The sequence below is a fragment of the Bombina bombina genome, chromosome 2, assembly GCF_027579735.1.
Source record: "Bombina bombina isolate aBomBom1 chromosome 2, aBomBom1.pri, whole genome shotgun sequence".
Classification (NCBI taxonomy): Eukaryota; Metazoa; Chordata; class Amphibia; order Anura; family Bombinatoridae; genus Bombina; species Bombina bombina.
Window position 1 is genome coordinate 108097006 of NC_069500.1, and position 25103 is coordinate 108122108.

Genomic DNA, 25103 nt, shown 5'->3' on the forward strand with positions numbered 1-25103 from the left:
GTCCCTCATCCTACTACATTATAATAGTTGTCCCGCATTCTACTACATACATTATAATAGTTGTCCCGCATCCTACTACATACATTATAATAGTTGTCCCGCATCCTACTACATACATTATAATAGTTGTTCCTCATCCTTCTGCATTATAATACTTGTTCTGCATCCTACTACATTATAGTAGTTGTCCCGCATCCTACTACATTATAATAGTTGTCCCGCATCCTTCTGCATTATAATAGTTGTCCCGCATCCTACTACATTATAATAGTTGTTCCTCATCCTTCTGCATTATAATAGTTGTCCCGCATCCTACTACATTATAATAGTTATTCCTCATCCTTCTGCATTATAATAGTTGTCCCGCATCCTACTACATTATAATAGTTGTCCCGCATCCTTCTGCATTATAATAGTTGTCCCGCATGCTACTACATTATAATACTTGTTCTGCATCCTACTACATTATAATAGTTGTTCCTCATCCTACTACATTATAATAGTTGTCCCGCATCCTACTGCATTATAATAGTTGTCCCGCATCCTACTACATTATAATAGTTGTCCCGCATCCTACTACATTATAATAGTTGTCCCGCATCCTACTACATTATAATAGTTGTCCCGCATCCTACTACATTATAATAGTTGTCCTGCATTCTACTGCATTATAATACATTTTCTGCATTCTATTGCATTATAATAGTTGTCCCGCATCCTACTACATTATAATAGTTGTCCCGCATCCTTCTGCATTATAATAGTTGTCCCGCATCCTACTACATTATAATAGTTGTTCCTCATCCTTCTGCATTATAATAGTTGTCCCGCATCCTTCTGCATTATAATAGTTGTTCCTCATCCTTCTGCATTATAATAGTTGTCCCGCATCCTACTACATTATAATAGTTGTTCCTCATCCTTCTGCATTATAATAGTTGCCCCGCATCCTACTACATTATAATACTTGTTCCTGATACTACTGCATTATAATAGTTGTCCCTCATCCTACTACATTATAATAGTTGTCCCTCATCCTACTACATTATAATAGTTGTCCCGCATCCTACTACATACATTATAATAGTTGTCCCGCATCCTACTACATACATTATAATAGTTGTTCCTCATCCTTCTGCATTATAATACTTGTTCTGCATCCTACTACATTATAATAGTTGTCCCGCATCCTACTACATTATAATAGTTGTCCCGCATCCTTCTGCATTATAATAGTTGTTCTGCATCCTACTACATTATAATAGTTGTCCCGCATCCTTCTGCATTATAATAGTTGTTCCTCATCCTTCTGCATTATAATAGTTGTCCCGCATCCTACTACATTATAATAGTTGTTCCTCATCCTACTGCATTATAATAGTTGCCCCGCATCCTACTACATTATAATAGTTGTCCCGCATCCTACTACATTATAATACTTGTTCCTGATACTACTGCATTATAATAGTTGTCCCTCATCCTACTACATTATAATAGTTGTCCCGCATTCTACTACATACATTATAATAGTTGTCCCGCATCCTACTACATACATTATAATAGTTGTCCCGCATCCTACTACATACATTATAATAGTTGTTCCTCATCCTTCTGCATTATAATACTTGTTCTGCATCCTACTACATTATAGTAGTTGTCCCGCATCCTACTACATTATAATAGTTGTCCCGCATCCTTCTGCATTATAATAGTTGTCCCGCATCCTACTACATTATAATAGTTGTTCCTCATCCTTCTGCATTATAATAGTTGTCCCGCATCCTACTGCATTATAATAGTTGTTCCTCATCCTACTGCATTATAATAGTTGTCCCGCATCCTACTACATTATAATAGTTGTTCCTCATCCTTCTGCATTATAATAGTTGCCCCGCATCCTACTACATTATAATACTTGTTCCTGATACTACTGCATTATAATAGTTGTCCCTCATCCTACTACATTATAATAGTTGTCCCGCATTCTACTACATACATTATAATAGTTGTCCCGCATCCTACTACATACATTATAATAGTTGTTCCTCATCCTTCTGCATTATAATACTTGTTCTGCATCCTACTACATTATAATAGTTGTCCCGCATCCTACTACATTATAATAGTTGTCCCGCATCCTACTACATTATAATAGTTGTCCCGCATCCTTCTGCATTATAATAGTTGTTCTGCATCCTACTACATTATAATAGTTGTCCCGCATCCTTCTGCATTATAATAGTTGTTCCTCATCCTTCTGCATTATAATAGTTGTCCCGCATCCTACTACATTATAATAGTTGTTCCTCATCCTACTGCATTATAATAGTTGCCCCGCATCCTACTACATTATAATAGTTGTCCCGCATCCTACTACATTATAATACTTGTTCCTGATACTACTGCATTATAATAGTTGTCCCTCATCCTACTACATTATAATAGTTGTCCCGCATTCTACTACATACATTATAATAGTTGTCCCGCATCCTACTACATACATTATAATAGTTGTTCCTCATCCTTCTGCATTATAATACTTGTTCTGCATCCTACTACATTATAGTAGTTGTCCCGCATCCTACTACATTATAATAGTTGTCCCGCATCCTTCTGCATTATAATAGTTGTCCCGCATCCTACTACATTATAATAGTTGTTCCTCATCCTTCTGCATTATAATAGTTGTCCCGCATCCTACTACATTATAATAGTTATTCCTCATCCTTCTGCATTATAATAGTTGTCCCGCATCCTACTACATTATAATAGTTGTCCCGCATCCTTCTGCATTATAATAGTTGTCCCGCATGCTACTACATTATAATACTTGTTCTGCATCCTACTACATTATAATAGTTGTTCCTCATCCTACTACATTATAATAGTTGTTCCGCATCCTACTGCATTATAATAGTTGTCCCGCATCCTACTACATTATAATACTTGTTCCTGATACTACTACATTATAATAGTTGTCCCGCATCCTACTACATTATAATACTTGTTCCTGATACTACTACATTATAATAGTTGTCCCGCATCCTACTACATTATAATACTTGTTCCTGATACTACTACATTATAATAGTTGTCCCGCATCCTACTACATTATAATACTTGTTCCTGATACTACTACATTATAATAGTTGTCCCGCATCCTACTGCATTATAATACTTGTCCCGCATCCTACTGCATTATAATAGTTGTTCCGCATCCTACTGCATTATAATACTTGTTCCGCATCCTACTGCATTATAATACTTGTTCCGCATCCTACTGCATTATAATAGTTGTTGCACATCCTACTACATTATAATACATTTTCTGCATCCTACTGCATTATAATAGTTGTTCCGCATCCTACTGCATTATAATAGTTGTTCCGCATCCTACTGCATTATAATAGTTGTTGCACATCCTACTGCATTATAATAGTTGTTCCGCCTCCTACTACATTATAATACATTTTCTGCATCCTACTGCATTATAATAGTTGTCCTGCATTCTACTGCATTATAATACTTGTTCCGCATCCTACTACATTATAATAGTTGTTGCACATCCTACTGCATTATAATAGTTGTTGCACATCCTACTACATTATAATACATTTTCTGCATTCTATTGCATTATAATAGTTGTTCCGCCTCCTACTACATTATAATACTTGTTCCGCATCCTACTGCATTATAATAGTTGTCCTGCATCCTACTACATTATAATAGTTGTTGCACATCCTACTACATTATAATACATTTTCTGCATTCTACTGCATTATAATACTTGTTCCGCATTCTACTGCATTATAATAGTTGTCCTGCATCCTACTACATTATAATAGTTGTTGCACATCCTACTACATTATAATAGTTGTTGCACATCCTACTACATTATAATACATTTTCTGCATTCTACTGCATTATAATACTTGTTCCGCATCCTACTGCATTATAATAGTTGTCCTGCATCCTACTACATTATAATAGTTGTTGCACATCCTACTACATTATAATAGTTGTTGCACATCCTACTACATTATAATACATTTTCTGCATTCTACTGCATTATAATAGTTGTTCCGCCTCCTACTACATTATAATAGTTGTTGGGATCTCCCTAACATTATTATGATCTGCATATCACATATACCTAAATAGGAACAGTTACAAAAACAACAATTGAATCCACAATCTTTACCTTGGTGTGATGATGGAGAATGTATTAAACTGGAATACGGCAAAGGCTTCGTGCTTTTGATATTGACATTTGCCCTATTCTTCCCTGACAACATCCCCCTACGTGTGATCTGAGATATACGGTCTCCTGGTAAAGACGGATCTACAGAGAAAACGTTACATTAATGAAGAATAAACTGTGATGTGGGTAAGACAAACAAAGACATTTAGAAAATCATTTTAGTGCATAAATGGCCCAATATGAGAAAAAGTAACCTTAAAAATTAAACAAACAAACATTTTCTTTGTGTAATTTTATAACCTGGAAAACACCAACAAGGGAATAAATTCACACACAAATCATGGATCCACATTTAGAATGAAATCACCCAACACAAACATTTACAATTCTATTAAAAAAAAAACATTTTTTAAATAAAATATTTTTGTTACTTTATATGATCTACTGCTCATGAGGTGATCGGGTAAATGCAATCTGGCAGCATACGCTGCCTCCTACCCCTGTTTAAACTCAGCAAGTGAAAAATTGCAAACATAAAATACTTGCACCAATATTCATCAGAATTTTCAATTATAGAGGTATCATAAAAAGTGCACCCAACAGGACTTTAAGCTTCAGACATTTACCAGATGTGAGAATTGTTTGCTGTAATGAACTTTCTAGTCTTTTTATGGAGATTGAAAGATCTGGAGTCTTGTTTGTGACAAGAGGTCACAATTTAAGGTTGGAGGAAAGGAGATTTAATCTCCTGCAACGGACACGTTTTTTTTATTGTGAGAGAAATAAAATTGTGGAACTCATTACCAAAGGAGGTAGTGAATGCCAATACCCTAAAAAATGGATACATTTCTGTCTAGAAACAAAATTCATGGATATGATTGCTAGTATTAAATGTGTCACCTTTTAGTGGGATTATTTAAGCTTAACTGCAGCTTTTTGTAAGTATGTTAGATTTGTATAGGTTGAACTCGATGGACGGTCTTTTTTCAACCTCATCTACTATGTTACAAGGACTGAGAGCCAATCAAATGTCTTTATCAGTAAGAGGGTAGGTCTGTGGGGAATGCAGGAGTCTCAGCTGACCAAAGGATGGTAGGTTGTGCCAGCAGAGTCAGTCCAGGACAGCAGCACAAGTTGGGCATTAACACAGAGGGTTCAATGTTTTACCAACATTTCTGGGGACATTTGACTTTTCCATAAAGCATTGGAACGGTTTTCAATTCAGTTGTACATTTGTTAGATTTATCATGAAACATGATCTAGGACAGAAATGTCTTCAGCCATGACTAGTAATGATAGACTAGAAAATAGGCTAAATGAGTGTGGAGGGAGAGTAAAATGTTAAATAAATGTGGGGTGGGGGGGTGGGGGAGACTCCTGTGGGAAAGCCTGAATCATCTGGTAAATACAATAGAAACAACAGGATTTACAAACATTCCCTAAATAAATGAAACATACTGATAATTTAGCTTACCATACTTTACATGCACGGGGTAACTTGGTGCACTTCTAGCCCTGGTTTTAGAATCCTGAGAACCCTTTTGAAATAAGAATGTTTCTGTTCCTAAACAAATATAATACAATCAAGTTCACAAATAAATAGCTAATCAAAATGAGATCAAAACAACATGAAACATCTACTTTGATGTTTTTCTTGACGGTAAAAAAAAAGAGACTGATATTTTTATATAAAGAAATAGAAAACATCTTAATAACTATGAATCGACTGTACATTATTCTTATTATTATTTTGCTGCAGGTGATTAGAAGCTTTTAAAGAATGTAAAAAATGTAATTTTAAAGAAACGGCACATTAAAATTTATTACAAAAGCATATAAAAATGATGTGCTCAGTTTTTTTTGCAGGGTTTTTAAGTCTGAGGCTGGGGAACTCACAGCATATCTGCGTATGCTGGTGAAGACCAGTAATACATTTTACTTGAAGCATTTTTGCTAATAGAAGTGCATTGCAAAAATCTTTTTAAAATGTAAATGCACCCATGCATATTTCAGTTTTAAAGGGAGAGGAAAATCCAAAATTGTCTTTAATGATTTGGATAGAACATTCCATTTTAAACAACATTCCAATTTACTTCTATTATCAAATTTCCTTAAAGGGCCATAATACCCAAATGTTTAAACACTGGAAAGTGATGCAGCATAGCTGTAAAAAAGCTGACTAGAAAATATCTCCTGAACATCTCTATGTAAAAAAGAAAGATATTTTACCTCAAAAGTTCCTCAGTAGCCACCTCCCATTGTAAAGGATTTCTAAGCAGCATTTTAGTGTGTCTGTCCTGGGACAGCTGAAAGGATGAGCCTCGTGAACTCTCATATTATTTCACCAATCAGGTAAAGGAAGCTTACTATGAAATCTCATAAGAGTTAAGTCAAATCTCATGAGATCACAGTAAGAGTTCATGACCTCAGCACTGCTGATGCTGATTGGCTGCAGTTCATTTCTTCATTTTTTTTTTTTACCTGCAGCTGGGAGCAGCTGAGTATAACAACTTTTTACACAGCACTTACTCTGCTGAGCTTAGGAGATTGTGAGGTAAAATATCTTCCTTTTTTACATAGAGATGCTCAGGTGATATTTTCCTGTCAGCTTTTTACAGTTATACTGCATCAGTTTCAAGTGATTTAGCATATGAGTATTATGTCCCTTTAATTCCCTTGTTATCCTTTGATGAAGGAACAGAATCGCACTACTGGCAGCTAGCTAAACACATCTAGTTAGCCAATCAAGAGAGACAAATGTGTGCAGGCACCAATAAGCAGCTAGCTCCCACTAGTGTAGAATTTATGCATATTATTTTTTAACAAGGGATACCAAGAGAATGAAGCACATTTGAAAATAGAAGTGAATTATAAAGGTGTCTTAAAATAACATGCGCTATCTGAATCATGTTAGTTTAATTTTGACTTACCTATCCCTTTAACCCTTCTATTCTTAAAAAAGTTTTATTTCTACATAAATAATAAATTATTATTTCTTTCATGTAATTGGCTAGAGTCCATGAGCTAGTGACGTATGGGATATACAATCCTACCAGGAGGGGCAAAGTTTCCCAAACCTCAAAATGCCTATGAATACACCCCTCACCACACCCACAATTCAGTTTCTGAAGTAAGTTTGTGCTTGATTTCCTTCTGTGATATGCGCTTCTCAGCATTTGGAAGCCCGATTCCTCTCAGAGTACAGTGAATGTCAGAGGGATGTGAAGGGAGTATCACCTATTGAATGCAATGGTTTTGCTCACGGGGATCTATTTCATAGGTTCTTTGTTATTGGTCGTAGAGATTCATCTCCTACCTCCCTTTTCAGATCAACAATATACTCTCATATTCCATAATGAGCTGATATACAGAATAAGTCAGATAGACATATATATTGTGTTGATTGATACTACTAGTCCCTCAGGAAAAATGCAACTTTTAAAACATCTTCTAAAGTATGATGCTAGAAATATACTGATGTTTCATATTAAAATAATCAGAAAAAATGGCACAATATGGTCCATGTATATTAAACATGTGACTTATTAATACTAGAAAATATAATACATTGTAAATATATATATATATATATATATATATATATAAATCCATATTAAACTGTAGCAGCATTGATGGTAAAACTGCATTTCTGGGTATCTGCTGCCACCTATAGATCAGAAATGGTATTGCAACCAAAAGACATTTGCTTGCTCAGGGAGGCGTTTCCCAAAATAACCTATGATATGTTCAGATCCAAGGACGAATCAGAGACAAGCTCCGTTAAAGCCAATCCAAAGACATGCTTCGAGGGCCTATCATACCGTTTCACCAATGATTAGAATAATAAAGGGAGGGGATTATCACGTGATATAACCTCATGCAAGAGGATAGAAGAGGGCTGGCTGGCTATTTGCTAAATTTTTCACTGATAATTTTGCTGCCTTGGAACACAGTCACTATAAGCAAAATTGGGCTACCTTTTATTATCCATACGGCAATACCCTTATTCATATGAGGTGAAACAAGAAATTCTGGAAACTGAAATATCGATTTGGGTATTTTGGGTAAAGTATACGCGATTGATAAATATATATATATATATATAATATTTAAATCAAAGATATTTGGTAACTATAACTAGATTGCAGTTAGTAATTTTAAAAGGGCACAATTAGTATTTTAAGCTTGTGTTTCATAGTCCTGTGTAGTTTAAAACTAGTCTTTTGTTTGCCAAGTAATTTATCTTTGCAACTATATAGATATATTTTAGGATTTACCTTATTGTAGATATATAAGAATTTATTTCAGCTCAGATAAATTGGCATATAAACTGGCTGTTTGCATTAAGAATATATATAACTTCTGGTGTTTTAATTAGAGTTATATAGAATCAATTGTGGGCTAAGTAGTTTAATTATATTTGTCTCGAAGTTAACAAAACATACCTTGGTATCTTATTGTGATATTTTAATGCAACTCGGATTTGGGAGATTATTGTGAATGAGGTAATTTGTAAAGAAATATTTTTATGATCTTTATATAGAATATTGTAACAGTTTAAGCTTATATAGTTTGATTCATAATCTGGTTCCTATAAATATAATTCAATGTGTTTATAACTTTAACTAATATAAAGAATTTAGGAATAAAATATTCATTTTTAGATGTTTTGTATATGCATTTTATTGGGGGTTTGTTTTAAAGAATAATTATTAAAGAAATTGTATTATAACCCAGCCATATACTGACAATCTGTAAATTAGCGGAGATTATATCTCCAGCTGTAGTATGTAACAGTTGTCATGATAAGCTTTTACATGCAGAGAATGTATCCATCAGTACATGATATCCCTGTGAATATAAAAGATTGTATTGCTGATGTGATTCAGAAGGCTTTATCTGCTATTCCACCTTCTAATAAACGTAAAAGGTCTTTTAAAACTTCTCATAAGGTTGATGAAATTTCAAATGACTGACAACATACTGAATTATCCTCCTCTGATGAGGATCTATCTGGTTCAGAAGATCCTACCTCAGATATTGAGACTGACAAATCTACTTATCTTTTTAAGATGGAGTATATTCATTCCTTGTTAAAAGAGGTGTTGATTACTTTGGTTATTGAGGAAACTAGTCCTCTTGTTACTAAAACTAGTAAACATTTAAATTCTGTTTATAAACCTCCTGTGGTTACTCAGAGGTTTTCCAGTTCCTGATGCTATTTCTGATATGATTTCAAAGGAATGGAATAGGCCTGGTACTTCTTTTATTCCTTCTTCTAGGTTTAAAAAGTTGTATCCTTTGCCAGCAGTTAGATTGGAGTTTTGGGAAAAAAATCCCTAAAGTTGATGGGGCTATTTCTACTCTTGCCAAATGTACTACTAATCCTATGGAAGATAGTACTTCTTTTAAGGACCCTTTAGATAGGAAACTTGAATCTTATCTAAGGAAAGCTTATTTATTTTCTGGCTACATTCTTAGGACTGCTATATCCATGGCTGATGTTGCAGCTGCATCAACTTTTTGGTTGGAAAGCTTAGTGCAAAAGGAAACAGATCCTGATTTGTCTAGCATTGTTCGCTTGCTTCAACATGCTAATCATTTTATCTGTGATGCTATTTTTGATATCATCAATATTGATGTTAAAATCTATGTCTTTAGCTATGTTAGCTAGAAGAGCTTTGTGGCTCAAATATTGGAATTCTGACATGGTATCTAAGTCTAGATTACTATCTCTTTCTTTCCAAGGTAACAATTTATTTGGTTCTCAGTTGGATTAAATTATTTCAACTGTCACGGGGGGGGGGGGAGTTTTTTTTACCTCAGGATAAAAGATCTAAAGGTAAATCTAAAGCTTCTAATCGTTTTCCTTCTTTTCGACAGAATAAGGAACAGAAAGCCAATCCTTCCCCCAAAGAATCTGGTTCAAATTGGAAACCTTCTTCAAGTTGGAATAAATCCAAGCCTTTTAAGAAACCGAATCGAATAGGTTTCAGAGTAAGACCTCCTGTGAGAAGATTTTTTCTCTCACACGTTCCAGCAAATCCAGTAAAGGTTCAGGCTTTTCTGAAGTGTGTTTCAGATCTAGAGCTTTCAGGGGTAATCATACCAGTTCTGTTTCAGGAACAGGGTCTAGGGTTTTATTCAAATCTATTAATTGTCCCAAAGAAAGAAAATTCATTCAGGCCAGTTCTGGATCTAAAAAGTTTGAATCGTTTTGTAAGAGTGCCAACTTTCAAAATGGTGACTATAAGGACTATTCTGCCTTTTGTACAGCAAGGTCATATGTCCACGATAGACTTACAGGATGCATATCTTCATATTCCGATTCATCCAGACCACTATCGGTTTCTGAGATTCTCTTTTCTAGACAAGCATTACCAATTTGTCGCTCTTCCATTTGGCCTAGCAACAGCTCCAAGAATTTTTTCAAAGGTTCCCGGTGCCCTACTCTCTGTAATCAGAGAACAGGGTATTGAGGTGTTTCCTTATTTGGATGATATCTTGGTACTAGCTCAGTCTTTACATTCTGCCCAATCTCACATGAATCAACTAGTGTTGTTTCTTCAAAGACGTGGTTGGAGGATCAATTTACCAAAAAGTTCCTTGATTCCTCAGACAAGGGTCACCTTTTTAGGTTTCCAGATAGATTCAGTGCCCATGACTCTGTCTCTAACAGACAAGAGACAAATAAAATTGGTTTCAGCTTGTCGAAACCTTCAGTCTCAATCATTCCCTTCAGTGGCTATGTGCATGGAAGTTTTAGGTCTCATGACAGCAGCATCAGACGCAATCCCCTTTGCTCGTTTTCATATGAGACTTCTTCAGCTTTGTATGCTGAATCAATGATGCAGGGATTATACAAGGATATCACAATTAATATCCTTAAATCCCAATGTTCGACTCTCTCTAACTTGGTGGCTAGATCACCATTGTATAGCTCAAGGGGCCTCTTTTGTTCGTCCAACCTGGACTGTAATCGCAACAGATGCAAGTCTTTCAGGTTGGGGAGCTGTCTGTGGATTTCTGACAACACAAGGGGTTTGGAAATCTCAAGAGGTGAGGTTACCAATCAATATTTTTTGCTATTTTCAGGGCTCTTCAGGTTTGGCCCCTGTTGAAGAGAGAACCATTCATTTGTTTTCAGACAGACAATATCACAACTGTGGCATATGTCAATCATCAGGGTGGGACTCACAGTCCCCTAGCTATGAAAGAAGTATCTCAGATACTTTCTTGGGCGGAATCTAGCTATTGTCTAATCTCTGCGGTACATATCTCAGGTGTAGACAACTGGGAAGCGGATTATCTAAAGTTCTTCTTCGAAGAGTGATCTCCAAGATCATCATGGAACATTCGTTTGTGTTCCTGGTAGCACCAGCATGGCCTCAAAGGTTTTGGTATGCGGATCTTGTCCGGATGTCCAGTTGCCAACCTTGTTAAATTTGAAGGTATGAAAATTGAACGCTTAGTGCTTAGTCATAGAGGTTTCTCTGACTCAGTGATTGATACTATGTTACAGGCTCGTAAATCTGTTTCTAGGAAGATTTATTATCGAGTTTGGAAGACTTATATTTCATGGTGTTCTTCTCATAAATGCTCCTGGCATTCTTTTAGATATCCTAGAATTTTACAGTTTCTTCAGGATGGTTTGGATAAAGGTTTATCTGCAAGTTCATTGAAGGGACAAATCTCTGTTCTTTCTGTTTTATTTCACAGAAAGATTGCTAAGCTTCCTGATATTCACTGTTTTGTGCAGGCTTTAGTCCGTATCAAGCCTGTCATTAAATCAATCTCTCCTCCTTGGAGTCTTAATTTGGTTTTGAAGGCTTTACAGGCTCCTCCTTTTGAGCCTATACATTCTTTGGATATTTAACTACTTTCTTGGAAAGTGTTGTTCCTTTTGGCTATCTCTTCTGCTAGAAGAGTTTCCGAATTATCTGCTCGCTCTTGTGAGTCTCCTTTTCTGATTTTCCATCAGGATAAGGCAGTTTTGCGGACTTCATTTACGTTTTTACCTAAAGTTGTGAATTCTAACAACATTAATAGGGAAATTGTTGTTCCCTCTTTGTGTCCTAACCCTAAGAATTCTTTGGAGAGATCCTTACATTCTCTGGATGTTGTAAGACCTTTGAAATATTATGTTGAAGCTACTAAAGATTTCAGGAAGACTTCTAGTCTATTTGTTGTCTTTTCTGGTCCTAGGAAAGGTCAGAAGGCTTCTGCCATTTCCTTGGCATCCTGGTTAAAGCTTTTGATTCATCAGGCTTATTTGGAGTCGGGTCAGGCCCCGCCTCAGATAATCACAGCTCATTCTACTAGATCAGTTTCCACTTTGTGGGCTTTTAAAGAATGAAGCTTCAGTTGATCAGATTTGCAAAACAGCAACCTGGTCTTCTTTGCAAACATTTACTAAATTCTAAAGTTTTGATGTATTTGCCTCTTCGGAAGCAGTTTTTGGTAGAAAAGTTCTTCAGGCAGCTGTTTCAGTTTGATTACTCTGCTTATGTTTTAAGTTTTTTCTTTTCAATTATGAGAAAAACTTATTTTATTTTATTTTTTTTTGGATGTAAATTTAATTTTTTTCAGCGGAAAATGGCTGTTTTTATTTTTATTCCTCCCTCTCTAGTGACTCTTCTATGGAGTACCACATCTTGGGTATTACTATCTCATACGTCACTAGCTCATGGACTCTTGCCAATTACATGAAAGAAAACATAATTTATGTAAGAACTTACCTGATAAATTAATTTCTTTCATATTGGCAAGAGTCCATGAGACCCACCCTTTTTATGGTGGTTATATTTTTTTGTATAAAGCACATTTATATTTCCAGTTCCTATTTTTGATGCTTTTTACTCCTTTTTCTATCACCCCACTACTTGGCTATTCGTTAAACTGAATTGTGGGTGTGGTGAGGGGTGTATTTATAGGCATTTTGAGGTTTGGGAAACTTTGCCCCTCCTGGTAGGATTGTATATCCCATACGTCACTAGCTCAGGGACTCTTGCCAATATGAAAAATTTATTTATCAGGTAAGTTCTTACATAAATTATGTTTTTCATTTTATTTTAATCATTTGTTTGTAAAGTGCCTCCAAATTCTGTAGCAGACAAATAAATAATATGATCATAACAATAAATAACAAGACAAGTAACTCCTTATAAATCCCTTTGTTATACCTTATCTACAGTCACAGTATCCATAACACCTTTGTAACAGTATATGTGCCCTGTACACTGTCTGTAGCGCTCTCAGGACTGTAGTAGTGCAGGTCTCGCCGGTAAAAATAGTGCAGTCTCATTGTTGTCGGCAAGATCAGCATTCCTAAAGCCCTGGAAGCAATACAGACGACTGACATACAGGGTACATCAGCCATTGAAAAGGGCTTAATATATAAATTTCTTATGGAATGCCAAACCATCTCACTTATCTGCTGGAGGGATGGTCTAAGCCTCCGTGTCTTTAAGATGGTGGCGTGGCACTCTTCTTCAATAAATATAATCAAAATGAAATATTTGATTCATTCTCTTGGTATCCTTTGTTGAAGGAGCAGCAATCCACTACTGGGAGCTAGACGTACACATCAGGTGAGCCAATGACAAGAAGCATACATGTGCAGCCACCAATCAGCAGCTAGCTACAGGTAGTGCATTGCTGCTCCTGAGCCTACCTATAGTAGGCATTTTTTACAACAAAGTATACAAATAGAACAAAGCAAATTAGATAATAGAAGTACATTGGAAAGTTGTTTAAAATTGTATGCTCTATCGCAATCATGAAAGAAACATTTTGAGTTTCATGTCCCTTTAAAGGGACATAATACTTATATGTTAAATCACTTGAAACTGATGCAGTATAACTGTAAAAAGCTGACAAGAAAATATCACCTGAGCATCTATATGTAAAATAGGAAGATATTTTACCTCACAATTTCCTCAGCTCACCAGAGTAAGTGCTGTGTAAAAAGCTATATATTTTAGCTGCTGTTCATCTGCAGGTAAAACAAAAATAAAAAATGAAGAAATGAACTACAGCCAATCAGCATCAACAGTGCTGAGGTCATGAACTCTTTTACTGTGATCTCATGAGATTTCATAGTAAATTTCCTTAAACTGAATAGGGAAATAACTCACTTGCTGGTCCCGGGACAGGCATACTGATTTGCTGCCTAAAGTCCTTTACAATGGGGTGTGAATACTTAGGACATTTTGAGGTAAAATATCTTCCTTTTTTTTAAATAGAGATGTTCAGGTGATATTTTCTAGTCAGCATTTTACAGCTATGCTGCATCTCTTTCAAGTGTTTCAACATTTGGATAGCATGGTCCTTTAAGTAAAAAAATGTTCCCACTGATACCTTGTAATTGTTGGAGAGGATGTGGTGAGATATGTATTTAGGGATATGACAACAGATTATAGCCTTTTGGGAAAGTGTACAAACTGAAATGGAAAAAGCTTTATCTGGCAAACTTAATTTAGACCTAACAAAAGAGTAAATATTACTGGTAATCTAAGAATTTGGATCTTTCATATACAGGTACAAGATTCCCAAATCCCAAACTTTTTTTTAATATATATATATATTTTTATATAATTATTAAAAATTGTAATTTTCCCCACTGGTAAGTGACAAATTTCTCTGCCTGCATCTTTGGTTTGTTTCTTTTGTGTTCTAAAATGCAAATGCTAATCTATATGTATTTAAACAACGATGACATTTCGGACTACAGTACTGCAGTGGCTTTCTGATGGTGCTACGTATACAAAATGATATAAAACTGCCTTTAGGTTGCATTTATAACCTGAATTATGACATGTACATATTGCCTAAATGATATAAGATATTGCTGTTTAAACTTGGTCCTCTCCAAGCTGTCCCATTTTACAGAAGCAAATATAAAAATATTCAGAAATCCCAACTATTCCAAAATCAAACCTTTTCCGGTCCCAAACAGTTTGTATAACGTGTTTTGTATCTGTGTTTCTGAATAGTGCAAATCAACTCATGACCAGGAGATAGACATTTCACTGAAAAGGTAATAGCAGATGGCTAATCTCAAATTCATATGTACAATTCCCTATACTTTCTATGGGAGGAATACCTTAAAGGGACAGTCCAGTCCAAAAAAAAAACTTTCATGATTCAAATCGGGCATGTAATTTTAAACAACTTTACAGTTTACTTTTATCACCAATTTTGCTTTGTTCTCTTGGTATTCTTGGTTGAAAGCTAAACCTAGGAGGTTCATATGCTAATTTCTTAGACCTTGAAGGCCGCCTCTAACCTAAATGCATTAGTTCATGTATTTCATATAGATAACATTGAGCTCATGCACGTGAATTTACCATGGAGTCAGCTCTGATTGGCTAAAAACCAAGTCTGTCAAAAAAAATGAAATTTATGCTTACCGGATAAATTTGTTTCTTCTTAGACACGATGAGTCCACGGATCATCTTCATTACTTATGGGATATTCACCTCCTGGTCAGCAGGAGGATGCAAAGAGCACCACAGCAGAGCTGATAAATAGCTCCTCCCTTCCCTCCCACTCCAGTCATTAGACCGAAGTTAGGAAGAGAAAGGAAAAGCCAAGGTGCAGAGGTGTCTGAAGTTTACAAAAATAACAACCTGTCTTAAAAGAACAGGGCGGGCTGTGGACTCATCATGTCTAAGAAGAAACAAATGTATCAGGTAAGCATAAATTTCCTTTTCTTCTTGAAGACACGATGAGTCCACGGATCATCTTCATTACTTATGGGATACAATACCCAAGCTAGAGGACACAGATGATATGGGAGAGACAAGACAGGGAACCTAAATGGAAGGCACCACTGCTTGAAGAACCTTTCTCCAAAAGCAGCCTCAGCCGAGGCAAAAGTATCAAATTTGAAAAAATTAACAAAAGTGTGAATAGAGGACCAAGTTGCAGCCTTGCAAATCTGTTCTACAGAAGCTTCATTTTTGTATGCCCATGAGGAAGCAACAGCCCTAGTGGAATGAGCCGTAACCCTCTCAGGAAGCTGCTGCCCAGCAGTCTCATATGCAAAGTGGATGATACTCTTCAGCCAAAAAGAAAGAGAGGTAGCCGAAGCTTTCTGACCCCTTACGCTTTCCAGAAAAATTTTAAAGCACGAACCACGTCTAAATTGTGTAGAAGACGTTCCTTTTGAGAAGGCTTAGGACACAAGGAAGGAACAACAATCTCCTGAATAATGTTCCTATCTGAAACAACCTTAGGAAGAAAACCTAGTTTAGTCCGTCACACCACCTTATCTGAATGGAAAATAAGATAAGGCGAAGTGTATTGCAACGCCGAGAGTTCAGACACTACGAGCTGAGGAAATAGCAACAAGAAATAAAACTTTCCAAGATAACAACTTAATATCTAAGGAATGCATAGGCCCAAACGGAGCCCCTTGTAGAACTTTGAGAACTAAATTCAAACTCCATGGAGGAGTAACTGGTCTGAACACAGGTCTGATCTTAACCAAGGCCTGACAAAAAGAATGTACATCTGGGACATCTGCCAGATGTTTGTGTAATAAAATAGACAAGGCAGAAATTAGACCTTTTAGGGAACTTGTCAACAAACCCTTCTCCAAACCCTCTTGGAGAAAAGACAAAATTCTGGGAATCCTAACTCCATGAGTAGCCCTTGGATTCACACCAATTAAGACATTTATGCCATATCTTATGGTAAATCATGGACTCTATGACTGAATCAGAAAACCCCCGCTTGGATAGGATTAACCATTCAATCTCCAGTCAGCTTCAGAGAAACTAGATATAGGTGAAGGAAGGGTCCTTGAATGAGAAGATCCTTCCTCAACGGAAGTCTCCAAGGTGGCAGGGATGACATGTCCACCAGGTCTGCATACCAAATCCTGCGTGGCCACTCAGGAGCAATAAGAATCACTAATGCCTTCTCTGGTTTGATTCGAGCAATGACCCGAGGAAAAATAGCAAATGGGGGAAAAAAGATATGCTAGGTTGAAGGACCAAGGAACTGCTAGAACATCTATCAGCTCCGCCTGAGTATCCCTGGACCTTGACCCATATCTCGGGAGCTTGGCATTCTGACGAGATGCCATGAGATCTAACTTCAGCCGACCCCATTTGAGAATCAGGTTGGAGTATACTCCCGGATGGAGTTCCCACTCTCCCGGATGAAAAGTCTGCCAGCTCAGAAAGTCCGCCTTCCAGTTGTCCACCCCTGGGATGTAGATCGCTGACAGATGGCAAGAATGGGCCTCCGCCCACCAAATTATCTTGGTTACCTCTGTCATCGCTAAGGAACTCCTTGTTCCTCCCTGATGATTGATGTAAGCCACTATCGTTATGTTGTCCATCTGGAATCTGATGAACTGGGCCGAAGCCAACTGAGGCCAGGCCAGAAGAGCATTGAAGATCACTCTCAGTTCCAGGATGTTTATAGGAAGAATAGACCCTGCCACAGTCCACACTCCCTGAGCCTTTAGAGGACCCCAGACAGCTCCCCACCCTAGAAGGCTGGCATCTGTTGTCACAATCACCCAGGATGGTCTGCAAAAGCATGTTCCCTGGGATAGATGATCCAGAGACAACCGCCATTGAAGTGAATCCCTTGTTTCCTGTTCCAGGGTTATTCGAGGAGACAAGTCTGCATAATCGCCATTCCACAGCCTGAGCATGTTTAACTGCAGAGGTCTGAGGTGAAACCGAGCAAACGGGATGATGTCCATTGCCGCCACCATCAGTCCGATTACTTCCATGCACTGGGCTACTGACGGCCGAGGATTGGACTGAAGGGCTCGACAGGCATCTAGAATCTTTGATTTCCTGACCTCTGTCAGAAAAATCCTCATAGATATAGAATCGATTACAGTTCCCAAGAAAGTCACCCTTGCTTTCGAGATTAAGGAACTCTTTTCCAGATTCACCTTCCACCCGTGAGTTCTCAGGAAGGATAGTACAATGTCGGTATGGGACCCTGCTTGTTGACAAGATTGCGCCTGGATTAGAATATCGTCCAGATAAGGCGCCACCGCAATGCCCCGCGTTCTTAAAACCGCCAATAGAGACCCCAGAACCTTTGTGAAAATTCTGGGTGCTGTGGCCAGCCCGAAAGGAAGAGCCACAAACTGAAAGTGTCTGTCCAGAAAGGCAAACCGTAGGAATTTGTGATGATCTCTGTGGATAGAGACATGTAGATATGCATCCTTTAAGTCCACTGTCGTCATAAATTGACCCTCTGAATCAATGGAAGAATGGTACGAATAGTTTCCATCTTGAAAGATGGAACTCTGAGAAACTTGTTCAGACTCTGGAGGTCTAAAATAGGTCTGAAAGTTCCCTCTTCTTGGGAACTACAAACAGATTTGAATAAAAACCCTGTACAGGAACGGGAGTAATCACTCCCAAGGAGGAAAGGTTTCTTACACAATGTAAGAACGCCTTTCTTTTTATGTGGTTTGCAGTTAATCTTGAAAGAAGAAATCTTCCTCGAGGAGGAACATTTTTTAACTCCAGTTTGTATCCCTGGGGCACTATTTCTATAGCAGAGGGATCCTGAACATCTCAAACCAAAATCTGAGCGAAGACGGAATTCTGCTCTCTACAAGATCCTGTCCCGGATCAGAGGCAAGTCCTTCAAGCTGTGTCCAATTCAACAGCACGTTAAGTGAATTCCAAAAGATATAACTTTCGTCAAGCCAGATCCCATCAAGGAACAGAAAACCCTGAAACCTATGCTCCCAGAATGATAACTTGAAGGGAAACATTTGAAGTAAAGGAAGTAGCCAACTCAAAGGCTTTCATCCTATCCTGGGTCCTTATCCAGGAAAGATTCTGACTTAGCAGCATCAGAAAAAGCATCAGATATGCCGTTGCACTAGTGACGGTAGCAAAGTACACAGCTGGATGCCATTATAAGCCTTGGTGTACGTCCCCTTCTACTTCTTATCCATAGGATCTTCAAACCCAACTATCCTCTAAGGCAGTGCTTTCCAAACTGTGTGTCGGGACACACTAGTGTGTCGGCAGCAGTGTGTAGGTGTGTCCCTGCTTCAGCACAATTTTTTTAATTTTTTTTTTTTTTTTTTAATTGTTTTTTGGTTTCTGACTTTCCACCTGCCTGCTACGCATATCACATGGTTGACACGTGATTGATACCTAGTGGGTCACAGATAATCTTAACCAATTGGCACAGCTCAGTGGGAACTGAAACTATTCCCATTGGCTGCTTTGGCGACACATTGGCTCCTGACTGCACATGAAGTCTCTTCAATAGGCTCGTGACTGCAAGTGTAGACAGTGAGAGGGACAGCAGTGTGTTTGCAGCCCAGGCAGTAGTCAGTCAGACTCACAGAGCGCTGAGGGTGGCAGCTTTAAACGCTGAGCTGAAGTCAGTGGGTTTTTTTTGCAGCTAGCTCCCAGTAGTGCATTGCTGCTCCTGCTCTTGATATATGGATAGGAAGTGGAAGATTAAAAATGCTTGATGAAATGTGAGTATCTTTATCTAAACTGTGTTCATTCCATCAACCTCATACATCCCATTAAAATAGTAAGTAGCTATTGGTGTTATTAAACTTTTTTTAATGCTTGCACATACTTACTGTTACTTGTATGTAAATGCATTTTGTTATTATATAATTTATGTATGTGTCTGTATCTTTTAAAACAAGTTAGTTTAACCTCCTTTTTGCTAGTACAACTGAATTAATGTGTCGCGAAATGATGTAGGTCTACAAAGTGTGTCACCAACATGAAAAGTTTGGAAAGCTCTGCTCTAAGGGAATCGTAGTTCTCTCGGACAAGCTGGAAACTACTCCATCCACCCTAGTGAATGCTTGTCCAACCTCCATAGCTAAGCCGACTATGGAAAATATATTTTTTAATTATAGGGAATGCGGTTCTTCCATTCCTTAATAACCTACTGGAAGCACTAGATAACACCAGCAGAGTCAGAGTCGCCCAGGGTAGCTAAAACCTCCTAAAGTAACAAATGTAGGCAATCAAGCTAAAAAACAGAGAAAAACAACCTCAGGATCAAATAAAGATAGTATTCCATCTGAGCCTGAGAATTCTCTATCAGATAATCCCAAAGTATCTTCCTCCTTTCGTTAATAGGGAAGAAACGGCTGGGATAGCAACTATTAAATCAATCACCCTAACTGATTGAAATTAATTCCTCTAGTAATGTATTCTACCTTGTGGTAAAACTTATGCATGAAATGCAAAGTAAATCCAAATGGAGTGTTAGAGGAAGCGCAGGGCACTGCATGTGGGCCATAACATTTTGTGGGACACTATAGGAGAAAATACAGAATCCCTTTTATTTTTTTTAATTTACACAAACGTTACTGTCTCTTTAAAAATTAAACTCATTTATGTGTGTTCTTGTTCCATCCTAAAACACAAGGGATGGATTAAGCAAATAAACAGTGAAATTCCTTTAATAAAGATTAACAGATAAAACTGTTACCGTCTCTTTAAATTTAAAAGGTAACTCATTTTTTGGGAGTTCTTGTTCCATCCTACAACACAAAGGATGGATTAAACAAATAAACAGTGAAAGTAATTCAATTAAGATTAACAGATAAAAATGTTACTGTCTCTTTAAATTTAAAACAGTAACCTTTTTATCCTTGCGAGCAGAAAAGTGCTTAGACTAGCACACAAACAGAGGAACAACTACTGAAAAACTCAGTTAACTTGATGAGGTTCCTAATGTTCATACATCCCTAAAACGTCATGTACCTCTTCTTAAGAAAGACATGACAGATTGTAAACAGATCCGGAGCACGGCTGTAGCGCTATCCGGACCCACCTGGGATAAAATACAGAGTGCTTAGCTAGTAAGTAATAAGGATACTTGCTGAGGCTCCTTCTCAGAACCACTCTAACTCTGATTGAACGGAAGAGCAAGTGCAGAATAAGTCCCAAACATAGCTCCGCCCTTCATGGGCGTGATATTCACATCCCAGAGCCTGCAGCATAGCAAAAAAGACATAGAAATATGCGCTGCTGAAAAGAAACAGCGCCAAAACTAAACCCCGCCCTTCGTGGGCGTAATATACATGCTCTCCCGGTCGCCATCATTATATTAGAAATAGACTACAGGGAGATGTCACTGAAACCCTCTCTGAACCTGGGGGCAAACTGCAATACGAGTGAAAGCTACAAAATGTGCACAACACAAACGGCTCATACAACTGAACTGAGCCAGCCCATAAAAACAATATTTTAAGTGGTTTAGCCCTCACTGCCACAGGGCATTATCCCTCATGGTGTCCACTCGGTTCAATGCCCCCCAAAGCCACTCTCCTTCGCCCCAGTGCCTGCTATAATAAACATGCTGTCAGAAAATCCTCCTAAAGCAGTATATAGGAGATATATGTCCCAGTAAAGTGCTATACTTCCTCTGTCCTGAATCCTTCTGTGTGCTTCAGACCCAGAATAAAAAGATAGCACTTACCTTTATATTCTGCCCGACAGCAGGGCAGCTCAGCAGGTTTAGGAGGTCCTCTCCCTCCCATAGCCCTGTGGAAGATGATAAAGCCTGAGTTAAGTATTGCTTAGGCTATCAGGAGAAGGGCAGCATAAATCTATGGGAGGCGCAGTGAGAATTATGTCCCACCAGTTCCCATTGCTCTAAAGCCACCAATAGCTCTACTGTAGAGACTGATATGGACTACGGCTACACCCTAGAACAAAGCAGCACACTCTGGCACAACTTTAAAAATAATAAACTCTTGATTGAAGAATCTAATCTAACACCTCACTTTACCTCTTCCTATCACTAACGTAGGCAAAGAGAATGACTGGAGTGGGAGGGAAGGGAGGAGCTATTTATCAGCTCTGCTGTGGTGTTCTTTGCCTCCTCCTGCTGACCAGGAGGTGAATATCCCATAAGTAATGAAGATGATCCGTGGACTCATCGTGTCTTTAAGAAGAAACTGAAATAAGGGGGCAGTCTGCTGAGGCTTACATACAAGGTAATTACAGAGGTAACACGTGTATTTTTATAACTGTGTTGGTTATGCAAAACTGGGGAGTTGGTAATTAAGGGATTATCTATCTTTTAAAACAACAAAAATTCTGGTGTTGACTGTCCCTTTAATGCTTACAAACCTACTGCTTACAGAGTGACTTACATCCACATTACAATAATTTAAGAGGATACAATTACATATTAACGTTCAACTTTTACAACAGCATAAAAGAGAAATAATAGAGACCAAGTAAATGGTCCTCAATGGAGGGAAAAATTGACTTTGTAATCATTTTGATGTCCTCACTCCTCCTGTTCTTCCTCCCCTCCTTCAAATCCAAACATTTAAGTGGGGTTATCTAATAATAGGTATAATTAACGTGCCTTAAAATGAGGAAGAATTAACCTTTGGGGGAATATCTTTTTAAATGTTCTTCCACTACATAACTAGTGTTAGAACTTACAATATATTGTTGTATTACTTCAGGATACGTTTTAATTATTTTCTCCCATTTCCTCAAAAAAAAAGTTTTAATATTCATTTCCTGCTCAATATAATTAAATGGCACAGAAAACCAAGATGATCCACATTATATACAAAAGTTTTCATGCAGAAAATTCTAATGTATTTAAATGGATGCTAATACTGATGTCTTATATAAACCCTTCTGGCAAGTGGCTGATAGGAAGCAATGGTTTGGATTGGATTCAGAGCTGGGCCAGCATCCATAATGCTTATGTGATCAGTGAACTGTTCTTGGAGATAAAGGTTTGTTAAGTGTAGGATAATAAGATGAACACCTAATTTTATGTAAGGCTATACCGATTAATAACATATGATTACAACATTATAACCTTTTTTCCCTTGACTTGTCCATATTTTCCCTTCCATTGTTTTCTGAAATTTCAAGCGAAACATTAAAGGGACACTCAAGTTAAAATTAAACTGTCATGATTCAGATAGATCATTCTGTTTTAACACCATTAATGACCCAGTACGACGCTGGAATTTATGCCCTTAAGGACCAGTGATGTACCCTGCACGTTGTTGCAGTCCTGGGCTTCTCTCCGCGATTTCGCTAAAAATAGTGAGATTGCGCTATTTCTGCATGCCACACGAGTGGGGCACTGCAGAAATAGAGTTGCAGAGTTACCGATGCAGAGGGGGCCACTCCGCATCAGACAGTGGTGGTGCCGATCGTTGGTGGGTGGGAGATTAAGAAGGGAGGCGGGTGGGCGGCCCATTGCTGGAGGGGGCGGGAGGAGGGTGGCAACGGGTGGGACCGCTACGCCGTGCTTCAGATGTTGAAGAAAAGAAAAAAACAAGAAGACAGTGAGTGGGAAGGAGGGATGAGGGGGATACTATGTGGAATCCGTTGAGGGAAAGGGATCTGTGAGGGGGAGGGTATTGAGGGGGGCAGCTACACTACAGAAAAAAATGGGTATTTTAATTTTTTTTTGTGTGCCTAATTTGCAGTAAACTGGGTACTGGCAGACAGCTGCCAGTACCTAAGATGGCGGGAAATAGGTAGAGGGGGGAGGATTAGAGAGCTGTTTTGGGGGGGGATCAGGGAGGTTGGAAGGTAAGGGGGATACTACCCAGCAGAAAATATATATAAAAAAACAAAACAAAACCAAAACTTTTTTTCATACTGGCAGACTTTCTGCCAGTACATAAAGGGATAGTCAAGTCCACAAAAAACTTTTTACCACCAATTTTGCTTTGTTCTCTTGGTATATTCTTAGTTGAAAGCTAAACCTAGAAAGGATTATATGATTATTTCTAAGCCCTTGAAGGCCGTCTCTTATCACATTCTTTTTGTTTGTTTTTCACAACAGGGGAGAGCTAGTTCATGTTAGCCATATAGATAACATTGTGATCACGCCTGTGGCTTGTGGCAGACACTGCACTAATTGGCTAAAATGAAAGTCAATAGATAATAAATAAAATGTAATTTGATCAGGGGGCTGTCAGAAGATGCTTAGATACAGGTTAATCACAGAGGTAAAAAGTATATTAATATAACAATGTTGGTTATGCAAAACTGGGGAATGGGTAATAAAGGGATTATCTATCTTTTTAAACAACAAAAATTCTGGTGTTGACTGCCCCTTTAAGATGAGGGTGACCTTTGGGGGGTGGGGGATGAAAGAGAACTGTTTGAGAGGGGTCAGGGAGGGATCAGGGGGTGGGATGTGTCAGGTGGGAGGCTGATCTCTATACTAAAGCTAAAATTAACCCTACAAGCTACCTAATGCTTGTACCCTTCACTGCTGGGCATAATACAAGTGTGGTGCGCAGCTGCATTTAGCAGCCTTTTAATTACCAAAAAGCAATGTCAAAGCCACATATGTCTGCTATTTCTGAACAAAGGGGATCCCAGAGAAGCATTTACAACCATTTATTCCACGATTGCACAAGCTGTTTGTAAATAATTTCAGTTAGAAACATAAAATTGAGAAAAAGTTAATGATTTTTTTAATTTGATCGCATTTGGCAGAGAAATGGTGATATGAAATATACCAAAATGGGCCTAGATAAATACTTTGGGTTGTCTACTAAAAAAATATATATAGTTTTGATAGGTAAATATAAAGAAGGCTTTATTTCTGTTTAAATGTAGTGATGGCAAAAATGCTAAAAATGCTCTGGTCTTTTGGGGAAGTTTTTGTCTGAAATGCCCGGTCCTTAATGAGTTAAACAACTTTCCAAATTATTTTTATTAACAAAATGTGCACAGTCTTTTTATATTTATATTTTTGAGTCACCAGATACTACTGAGCATGTGCAAGAATACATAGAATATATGGATAGGCATTTGAGATTGGCTGATAGTTGTCACATGATACAGGAGGAGTAGAAATAGACATAACTGAAATTTGTCAGAAAAAAATCTACTACTCTTTTGAAGTTCAGACTAAGTGCTAT

At 37.7% G+C, this 25103-nt stretch overlaps 1 protein-coding gene across 1 annotated transcript in view; it reads right to left on the minus strand.

Moving 5' to 3' along the window:
- CPLANE1 (ciliogenesis and planar polarity effector complex subunit 1) overlaps positions 1-25103 on the minus strand; it is a 319607-nt gene that overhangs the window by 26006 nt on the left and 268498 nt on the right. The window contains exons 52-53 of the mRNA XM_053699673.1: positions 5676-5765; positions 4202-4342 (exon numbers count right to left, since the gene is read on the minus strand). Coding sequence (XP_053555648.1) covers positions 4202-4342; positions 5676-5765 — 231 coding nt within the window. The remainder of the gene's footprint in view (positions 1-4201; positions 4343-5675; positions 5766-25103) is intronic.